This window comes from Carya illinoinensis, chromosome 3 (assembly GCF_018687715.1).
Source record: "Carya illinoinensis cultivar Pawnee chromosome 3, C.illinoinensisPawnee_v1, whole genome shotgun sequence".
Classification (NCBI taxonomy): Eukaryota; Viridiplantae; Streptophyta; class Magnoliopsida; order Fagales; family Juglandaceae; genus Carya; species Carya illinoinensis.
The window spans coordinates 18,414,464-18,425,830 of NC_056754.1; the positions used below are offsets into that span (position 1 = coordinate 18,414,464).

The 11,367-nt window shown below is 36.2% G+C and overlaps 1 protein-coding gene across 1 annotated transcript; it reads left to right on the top strand.

The window, feature by feature from the left end:
• Positions 1–233: 233 nt before the first annotated feature.
• Positions 234–3,240, top strand: LOC122303603 (probable trehalose-phosphate phosphatase J). The gene is made up of 11 exons (XM_043115444.1): positions 234–899; positions 1,010–1,150; positions 1,242–1,313; positions 1,446–1,538; positions 1,656–1,712; positions 1,806–1,907; positions 2,086–2,163; positions 2,250–2,319; positions 2,444–2,514; positions 2,630–2,722; positions 2,838–3,240. The coding sequence occupies exons 1-11, from the start codon at positions 639–641 to the stop codon at positions 2,904–2,906; spliced, it is 1,107 nt and encodes a 368-aa protein (XP_042971378.1). The 5' UTR covers positions 234–638; the 3' UTR covers positions 2,907–3,240.
• The last annotated feature ends 8,127 nt before the right edge of the window (positions 3,241–11,367 follow it).

The following is an 11,367-nucleotide window of genomic DNA, read 5'->3' on the forward strand; positions in this document are numbered from 1 at the left end:
CTGACCGACGACGCGGGACTGCTAGTTCTGTTACGGCGACGGCGGAGTCAGCCGGTTTTTATTGCATTTGTGGAAGACTAAGCAGTGGTGGGGCCCCAACGTGGGAGGAAAAATGGGCCCCGGAGGATTTCTGTGGGGAGGATTAGGGAGTGGGTCCCTCTTGAAGTTTTTCCAAGAGGCATCCATCTCGTCGGTTTGTGTCCAGAGGCAACTATAAAATGGACCATTCGGGCTATATCTCTCTCGCACCCATACCTCTCTCTCTCTCTCTCTCTGTGTCTTTCTCTCCCTCTCTGGCCTCTGCTTTCTACAGACCTGTCTGTTTGCGTTCGCTGGTTACCTCTCTCAGCTTTTCTCTTCTTATTGCCCATATTTTGAAGCTATAAGTGCACTTTGTCATATTACCCGAGTACTCTGTATCTTCGTTTCCTATTTTCACCTACTTTTAGCGCCTCGTAACGACCGAGGAGTTTGCTATCTCAAAATTGAGGTTGTTTTGCTTCAACAACCAAGATTTTCTCCAATCGCTTTCTTCTTTTTTGATTCGGGATTCATAGTATTGGTTTGATAAGAAAAGCTTTAGAACTCTCTGCAAAACTTTAAACCTTTTTGAGTTTCGGAAGATAAAAAGAGTAAAGATGACGAAACAGAATGTGATAGTCTCCGATAAGAAATCTGGTCTCAACATGGCAATAACTATGAAATCTTCTATTTTGACGATGACGGCACAGAAGCCGGGCCGATACATTTCCTTTTCGACGAAGGAGCTTCTGAAGAACCTTGAGATCAATGGTGAGGGAAGAATAAACGCTTGGGTTGAGTCAATGAGAGCTTCTTCTCCCACCCATATCAAATCCACACCTTCTTTGGCCGATCATGACCGGAGGAGTTCTTGGACTGTGAGTAACTAACCCGTTCAAAGAAAGGAGCATTCTTTTTTCCGGGTTTTTCAGGTGTTGGGGTTGGGAATGGTGAATCTGATTTTTGTTGTGTTATTCTTTACAAACAGGTTTCTCATCCATCAGCCTTGGACATGTTTGAGCAAATCATTGATGCCTCAAAGGGAAAACAGATAGTAATGTTTTTGGACTATGATGGCACACTCTCTCCGATAGTCGATGACCCCGATGAAGCTTTCATGTCTGATGCGGTTGGTTCTGCTGTTCTAGGCTTTCGGTCATCTTAGTGTCGTTGTTTATAACTTCTATTCGTTATTAACTCTGTTTCCTTTCCATTCTCAGATGAGAAAAACGGTGCGAAAACTGGCAGGATGTTTTCCCACTGCTATTGTGAGTGGGAGGTGCAGAGACAAGGTACATTTCAAGTTGTTCGATCGATTCTTTATTTTCATGTGACTCTGTTTCGATTTTTAACTTTAAATACCAATTTTTAAACCGAAACCTTTCGATCATTTTTCTGAAAGAGTTGTGTTGTATAAATTATAGGTTTACGGTTTCGTACAATTAGCAGAGTTGTACTATGCCGGAAGCCATGGCATGGACATTAAAGGGCCTGCAAAAGGCTCCAAATACAAGAAAGTGAGTGAGCTGAAACTGGTTCTGTACTTTCTGTGATATCCTTCAATTCCCATACTTTTTGTCCATTTTTATTAAATTTCTACTAATTTTCCTGATTTTCATCTCTACGCTCTGCAGGGTAGTCATGCTGTTCTGTTCCAACCCGCAAGCGAGTTTCTTCCGATGATCGACGAGGTCGGGTTTTACTTAACATGATTTTATACTTTCGATAGGCACAAACATCAGAATCATTTGCAGTTAGCTGATTTTAAAACATGAATCTTTCAGCTTTACAAACATTTGGTGGAGAAAACTAAATCAACTCCAGGGGCTAAAGTGGAGAATAACAAGTTCTGCGTCTCTGTTCATTTTCGACGTGTGGAGGAAAAGGTATTACGACAATCACAATCATCATCACTATTGTTATTATATCTTTCTGTTTACGTACATCTTAATGTATATTCTGCGCAACTTGTTTCAAGAAAAAAAAAAGCAACGTATATTCTGTGCATTTTTATGCCAAAACTAGTGGAAAGGTCGTCTGACTGATCACTGCATGAAAATACAGAAATGGGATGAACTGTTCCGACAAGTTAAATCGGTGCTGAAAGAGTACCCAGAACTTCGACTTACCCAAGGACGAAAGGTATTAAACGGAAACCTATTAAATTAATTTATTTGTATTTTTCAGTGATCACTTGATCTGAATATGGCTTCTCTTGCACATTACAGGTGCTAGAAATTCGTCCTACTATTAAATGGGACAAGGGGAAGGCTCTTGAATTTTTGTTAGAGTCTCTTGGTAAGTTTTCACTTACCCACAATCATACCATAAAAGTAGTGATTATTTTAGTCGCTTAAATCATTTAATAATTAATTATATTTCTGTTTTTATCTCTATAATAATGAGTAATCTCTTTTGACAGGATTTGCCAATTGTAGCGACGTTTTCCCTGTTTACATTGGAGATGATCGGACAGATGAAGATGCATTCAAGGTATCCTATGTTTTAGATGTCATATCGATCCTTTGGTTTTTGCTCCAAACGTTTTTAAGTGTTTCATTAGTAGACTAATTAAGGCTTTATATTTTTGTTTTGTTTCTGTCATTAGATATTAAGAGAGAAAGGACAAGGTTTTGGCATTCTTGTCTCTAAGTTCCCAAAAGAAACCAGCGCATCTTATTCTTTGCAAGAACCAGACGAGGCAAGTACCGGCCAATACATGCACTTGACTGTAATTTGATTACTTAAAAAAGTTGTAGGAATTTTTGCATGCCTAGGATATGACTCATCTTTTTCTTTTCTTTATTGATTTTCAGGTTAGGGATTTTTTGCAACGCTTGGTTCAGTGGAAACAACCGTCACTTGGAGGACAGTCGAAGGTGTAAAGTGATTATAATAAGATGGAATATATCTCCACCACCCTTCCATGAATATAAGGGTGGAAAAAGATCATGTAATTTCTTGTTCAGGGTAGAGAGAGAGGCGGAAACCAAAAAAAAAAAAAAAAAAAAAACAGAGAGAAAAATGGGCAAGTTAAGGGAAAGAACGTAAGTACTGTGACCTCTGCTTGTCTTGAAGGCCTAGTGCATTTTGTAACTACCTTTGTATTGGGGGAAAAAGAAGTGTAACTAGTTTCTCCAAATGCATAGAAATTTTACTCTCTCGGTTGAACATGTTTTTTTAAGATATAATGCGATAATGCAGGAATGTTTTATCTTACCATGCAGTACTAGTTCATGATACTTTTTATTCAATCTTTCCCGAACAACCCTTGATACAATACCATTCCAATTGAACAGTTGAACTCGATACATAGTTCTGGCGCAGCTAGCTATGGAGTGTACAATCAGAGATAATGCAGTCCGTACTTTTAGTGGGAACAAACAGAAAAACAATTAAAGCCCACACGCATATTGCTTTTTTCAGAACAAAATTATGCCGTTCTTGGACTAGGAAAATGTTCCTATTCACAAAAATCCCCAGCATAAAGAACATCAAGGACTTGACGGATATCATCTTCCAAAAATAATGAATCTTTGGTCGTTTCATACATGAAATGATCGCAGCGCCAATTATTTTTCAACGTCCAAGGAAAAAAGGAAGGAAGATCAAGTTCCAAATTAATATGTATCTATCTAGCAACAGCACTGCTTTTAGTTGTAATATTAAGTTGATGATCAAGATTTTGACTGGCATTTTGGCATTAGGTAAGGTGTCGATCCGTCCGTCATTCAGTATTTTCCTACAGCATCATAGGGTGTACTCAAATTAATCTTTCCCCGCAGAAGAATGCTGAGCACTTTATGCCTTCTGTCAGCCTTTGCGATGAAGTGGAAGTGTGGTACTATTTTTACCAAAAAAATGGAGTCTTGGGAAGTTTCGGGATCCGGATCACTAACTCGTGGGATCTAATCAATGAAAGTAAAAGGTGCTCAGTTTATTTTTCAAAAAAGAAAGAAAGGGAAAAACAATGAAAGCAAAAGGTAAATTCTCATTTTCAATTCTCTTATATGTCAAAGTACAGTGGATATTATTGTGATGGCCAAGGAAAGTTTAGATGCTTTGAATAAAATATAACCTGCTGCTTTTGAGGCTATGATGTTGTTTGATTGAGAAGACTGTCACAGAGGAATATCTCAAACTAAAAACAAAAAAGGTAACCTCTAATGTGGGATGGTACCTACAGCTTGATTATTGTCATATATATGGTTATATTTTTTCTGCACTCAGTGATCTTCATGTGATAAGGTTGAGTCAGGTTGTCACTTTCTAGACAAACGTCTCTTTAATTCCCACAATAGTTGTTGAGGACAGAAAGATAAAGAACTGTTCAAAAAATATATTTGCAGAAAAATAGCCAGAACCCAGTAAATTAATAATAAGGAACTGGTGTCTTAAAGAATAGAAGATCAATTTCAGAATTTTTTTTTGGGAAACAATGTTGATCTTTTCTGGAATATGCTGTTCATTAAAATTATTGATCTTGTCTTCTCAATGACTTCAATTAACTTCATTAGCATACCATCATTGATCTGTGGTAGTAAATTTCTTATTCTGGATTAATACCTCCATCAAACAGAATGCCTACATCCTTATTTAGCTACAAATATTTATATCAGTCATCATGATGAACAGATAAATGCATGCGAGCGAAGAAACTTACAGAATTACATGATTGCTTGTAGGAATATCAAGTACCTTTAGAAGATAAGATTCCAAACCATTTTTTGATTGGCTAAATGCATATATTCAAGTAATGTGAGGACCCCTTATCGGCAATGGCTATTTTGCTTCAGATATATAGTATCATGACATATATGCTGAGTCAAATGGATAACGTTGGATGTTCGAAAGATATAAATATATATATATATATATATATATATATATATATATGGTGTACTTGAAAGGCTATTGCATTTTGCAAATGAATTTCCTCTTTGAAATTTAACTTCAGAATTCACAGACGCAATGATCTCTAGCTTTTCCTCAAAAGACATCGACAGCTACTGGATATACATGCATGATTTGCGATTCCTTGTATATATCATGGATTGATCATGAATATATAGCAGTAGAGTAGCATCCTTCAACGAGAAAATGCCTTTTGGTCAAAGCTAGAATATCTCATGCACCAGTGGTACTTAATTCATTCTGTAACTCCAAGGCAATACTTCCCATTGTGCATGCGTTTGAAGATCAATAATTGGTGGAATAGAAAGCATTCTAGAAAACAGTGGAAAGCATATAATTTATCTTTAGTTCTGATCAATAACTGTCAAACTAAACTAAGGCTGCATGCATGCATTTGGTCAGCTTACAGCTTCTGGGAAGTAGTGGCATGGTCAAGGTGACCCCCATTATTAAGGGTCCTCAGTTTTGTACATCATGACTGGCTATCGAATCAACCAGTACTATCAAATGTCAATTTATTTTTTGTTTGGCATCTATTTTGTTAAACGCCTTCATCTGACTTTCACCTGATCAGTCGCCAAGTTGTTTTTGTTGTAATTTAGCGATGAACTAGGGAAAAAATATGACAGAATTATGGTTAGGTACTGTGCTCATGAAATTAATTTATTTGCCTGTTTCATGTTTGATTTTAGTGTTTGACATGTATTTGGTTGAACAAGTGCTTGGTCTTGGTCTGACTTACACCAGCTCAGTCCTATTTAGCAATAAATAATGAAAAAAATAGGACTGCATGCATTATTGTTAGGTACTGTACCCACATTATATTTATTGCTTCTCTCGTGTTAAAGCTGCTTCCTTTTCGACATACCATTTTTCTGCATACACCCCTTTTCTCAGACAAGGCAGTATAAAAGAATAGTTAGGATAATTCTAATATGCTTGAAAAGTATCCCTCGATCGGAAGTAGAAACTGAGTTGGAAAAATTATATATATAGGACATATATATATATATATATATAATTGGCCAGCCGGTGAGATTGATATTAATTAATTAAATATCAAATTAAGGCACAAACCTTATGTGAATTGAGCACTAGGTATACATAGCCAAATTAAAGAATTAGCTGATCGAATGTTGTTCAAACAGGAAACTTGTAAAGAGAAAAATAAGGCCTACATTAACTGGATCATCAGGAGTGCTTAATAGATCATGATCCTCACACACCTGATCACAAACAAGACCATATGAATTAATGGTTTTTGCTGTCCTAGATATTACATGATATATATATATATATATGTGGACACAAGCAGCTTAGCTTCTAAACATAAGCAAACAAGCTAGCGTTCAGCATTGGGTACTTAGATTGAAGGAACCCCACCTCATAGATGAATGGAATCTGCTGCATTTTTTAGATCATTATTATTATTATTATTATTATTATTATTATTATTATTTCACTTTGTAAGATCGAAGACTGATCAGGGAAGAACTTTTTGGTTAGGTTTCTGAAAGAGAAACCCACCACTTGGTGAGGGAATCTATGGTTGAATGAGGAGTTGGCATCCACTAAAAAGAGGGTATTTGATGTGAAGAAAAACACATGGATTTTGGAATAGAGACACGCTAGCTCCCATGCCTTGACAACCTCGTCTCTTTCGGACGTGGAAAGATGGAGTCCACTAGATTCAACCATCATTGGCGACTTAACTGAATTAAACTAAGTCTTTGTAAGATGCAATTATTGGTGCAAAAGAAAGAGACTCCTCCTGGCCTCCAACACAACCAACTGATCATCTTCACTACAAAAATCTCACCTTCCAGCTTTAAGTACTACTACTACTACTCCACCAATTATATATATATATATTGGATTGAGACCAAAAAGAAAAATCCATTATAATAGAAGTAAGTCCTGGATACGTTATCTATAGGGATCAAATATATATATGGTTGCACTTGCACAAACTCATCTTGTTCCCACCAACCACGACCTCAGAATAATATATACCCTCGAAATCTTTCATGTGAACCACTAGACCCATGCATGCTTATTGTATCTTGTGATTCGTTTCTGGACTTTGCAACATAGTTTATTTTACTTTCCTCTTTTCCTACATATATAAAATAAGGTTGGTAAGTTTTATATGCAACAGTGCTAGCATGGAAGAGGCCGGAACCTTATGGCATGCATTAATTGGCTTCGTCAGACCTCATGCTGGCCAGGGATAATATATATATGGTCCTGAAGTACACGTGCCAGGTACTCGCAATGCACAGAATTGATCTCTTACACGTGTGCTCTAATTGGGAATTGGTCCCCGCATTGAGGGTCGAGCCATATATGGAGATGGGTGGTGCTAATTTGTCTTGGACTTGACCTAATTACATCGTGCTCGTGCACATATTTATGCAGAATATATAGGGGTTCTGGTAATTGGTTGGATTGCGCCAAAGTACTCTAGGTCACATGGATTCCCATGTGACCCTATATGAACTTGTCATGGGGAACAAATTTACAGTGGCCAGGAATTATAGTCAATGGTCGTTGGAACCTGTCAGTCTGACTTGTGTGAAAGGGCCTGGATGATGAGGAATATATATGAGTAATTTGGAATGTGTTAATGGGTCATTATTGGTGGGGGATGTCTTAATCATGTATGAGACTAATTAAACATTGTTCGATTATAAAAAGGTATATATAACGGGATATCTGATGAAGAAGAACTCCTAAAGATATGTCCAATTTCATGACCTAGATCACATGATATCTGAGCCTTTTTGAACAATTATTGTCGGACGAGTGAGCCTTTTTAATGCTTAATAATGTAAAGATGCTCCAATTTAATATCTTGCACATAGAATTTAAAGTCTTTGAACAGCTTTGCTTGCAAAAGCTAGCGGCATTATATGAAACTAAGGAAGGAAGACATGGTTTTTAAGACAATCAATTATCAATGCCAATGAAAGGCCAGGGTAGAGGCCCTTTCCAAACTTCATTACAAATGAGTTGTAAAGTACTTTTTTATGGTAGCTTGGGGTGGGGGGAAAAGACTAGTAATGCATGCCCACTTCTAAAGTATATATATATCCATTGTCCATATAGTTTAAACTCTTAAATTATATAAAGCTCATCTCCTTTATTCCAACTCTGTTTTTGAATTAAAGTAACTACTACCACCTCAAAGCAACTTGCACTCAGATCATAAAATCATTTGTCTTTTATGCACCACCTTTTGTTTGTCTTCTTTTTTTCCTTCGTTTTTTTCATCGTTATTGTTGTGTTAAAAGATCTTTTCAGGAAAGTAAGTTAGGCGTGTACTGGAGAAAACGATGGAAACATACTACTCGCTCCTAGCTAGACTTTGTTTCGCAATATCATCATCATGTAATTGCATTATATACGACCCTTATGATATGATCGATCACTTTTTGGCTTAACTTTGTATTTTGCTCAATAATTTAAAACTTAAAAGCTTTTAATTAAGTCGTCAATTGCATACTGCATAAACATCTATCCATTGAATAAAAGAGGAAAACAAATTTATTTATCATATGACTTTAATCGATACCTAAATATTCTAATTTGATGATATATATATTAAAAAGATCTCTTAAAAAACTGTTGATATTACTGTTATAAATAGTGTCTTTTGATGCTTCTTTTTTCTCTATTTTTAACAACGTACCTACGGCAGTAGTACTCTATATTTTTTTAATAAATAATTTTTGCATTCATTTTCTAGTTTTCCATCACCTTTTTTATAATTTTTTTAGTCGCAGATTGAAATGATACCGAAATGAATTTTAACATGAATTATATTATTCTATATCCGAATACGCAGACTGTGGAAACTCTTAGGTTCTTGTTACTGAGATCTTTAGCCCTTTCTACGGGTTGAGTCCAAAGAAGTGGACTCAATTAAGGAAATGATCTTCGAATTACGTAACTGGAAGACCTTCAAAGTTGGTACTTGATCATCAGAGTCCCGGCTTATTGCAAGACCAAACTGCTGTAAGCCTGTAATATTCAAATAGAGAGCAAGATATTAAGTACGTACTGTACCACTGTAGGTTGTTAAAAATATATATATATATATATATATTGGTATCGGGTTTTAAATGCGGGTTCCGTATTTAAATTTGGTACCTGGACTGGGTGTGCTAGCCCGGATCATGAGCAGACCGACCTAATTTGTTTCACTTGTGACCTTATCATTTAATGTCACATCAAGAGAGATATGTTGAGAGGATGATGATAAATTAAATAATAATAAATAAATTTTTTCATATATAATTATATACCAAGATAATTGTTGAGAGTACCAGATAAAACATGAATAACAAGAAAACCTATAATCTGACATTGATACTAGCTATATATATATATATATAAATAAAACACCAAATGTTTCTTAGAAAAAGAGTAAGTTTAATCATTTAATTTATATTGTAACAATTTAATAAATATATAATATCATGATTACACTTCTGATCTATAACTATATAGTTCAGATGTATCATTTTTTTTTTAATGAAATTCTAGGTTTGTATTGAAACGCTTCTGTATTAATTAATTGTACCGCGTATAGAGATGTCAAGTAGAAAATTTGTAAAAATAAAATGAAGATATAATTTAAATGTGCTAATTAAAAAAAAAAAAAAAGTAGTACTAATTTCAAACATTGAAATAGTTCTTCATTGGATGGTTGGTTGGTTGCAATCAAGATCAACTCATTTACTTTACAAACCAATTAAATTGTCCGGATGATTCGAAAAAACTGATATGGAACCCCCCAAAAAAAAAAAAAAAAAAAGGTAATTTTTATAAACTTTGTCAATAAATTAAAAAATCCAAAATTCAAGAATAGTAGAGTACTCTACAACAACATGGGTCAAGGGGCAATACAAAAAATAGTAGAGGCTGCCTAAATTGGAACTTTAAAAAATGTCATGCCGAATGTCTACAGTCTGGTCACACCTTCAGTTCCATAATTGGGCCCTTTACTTCGGGTTGGCATAGATGGCCTGTAGTACTGTGAACTCTCTGTTCAGTTGCTGGGACCGTCGGAACTCTTTTGTGATCCACTAGAAATACATCCACCGCTTGACGTGGCGAACAGGAGAAAAAACACAAATCATGCTCGATGCCCATTTTCTTAGTTTGAAACCTAAACAAAAATCGAAGCAAATCTATCCCCATCGCTTGTTCAATCACTCTCTTGATATGAAATAACTCATTTATATTACTACAATATATGCTATTGCAGGATCTAAAAGGCAAGCTTTTATAGAAGATGCAGAAATTACCTTCATTAATATGAGAATGTCCTATATATAAGGACTATACAAGATATTGCAGTTACAAGTTTAAATATACAACAATATCAAAATCATTCAAATGGTGTAACAAGAGGCTCCTAAACTATAGGATGGTAGATTCATAGAGGATAAACTACAACTAATTTAGTCAAGGAAATCAAATTAGTTACAACTACATGGTTTCCTTTATATGCCCTCTCAAGATAGGCGTGCCATCAGATAAGTTGATCTTGTTGCACAAGTTTTGAAATTTCTATCGTGACAAAGCTTTTGTTAAAAGGTTTGCAACCCATGTCAGCACCCACAACCAGTTTTTGTTAGAAGGTCTGCAAGCTAGGGGTGGGCAGCGGGGGCGCTACCCCGCCCCTGTCCGCCCCGCCTTCGCATGGGCGGACGGGGTACCCCGTACCGCACATGCCGGAGCGGGGTCCCCCGCCCAGCATGAAATACACTAAGCGGGGGCAGGGGGCAGGTAGGGCTCAACCCCGTCCCGCTTTTCCCCCACCCCGCATTTTATATTTATATTTATAAATATATATTTTATATTTATAAATATATATTTTTATTTTACAAATTGTATATATATATAATATTACAATTTGTTAAACTTGTTCACAAGAATCACAAGAGAGTGAGACTTGTTCATCACAAAATTGCATATGCTAGGAGCACCCTAGGTCTCATTTATATAGAACTCTAAGGCCATACAAGAGTCTTACTTGAGCAATGTGGGACTTACTGTAAAATTAGTAACATAATTTTTATGTTATTAGTTTTTAAATTATTATTATATATATAAATTTTAATTTATGATTTAATTATATAATAATTTGGGTCTAAAAATAATATTTTTAGACACAAATTTTTTTTAAGCCCATTGAAATATGAGATTCTTGAAGTGGGCAGGAGGTGGGGTGGATGGGGTATTCGCCCCGCCCCCCGGCAACGGAGCGGGAGGCCCCGCCCCCGTGCGGGATGAAATATTCATCCCCCGCATATGTGAGGGCGGGGTGCAAGGAAGGGGTGCACCCGTCCCGCATGATGCGGGTAGCACCCTTACTGTAAGCTGGTCGTGGGTGCTGACATGGGAGACTTGTAGCATTCCTTT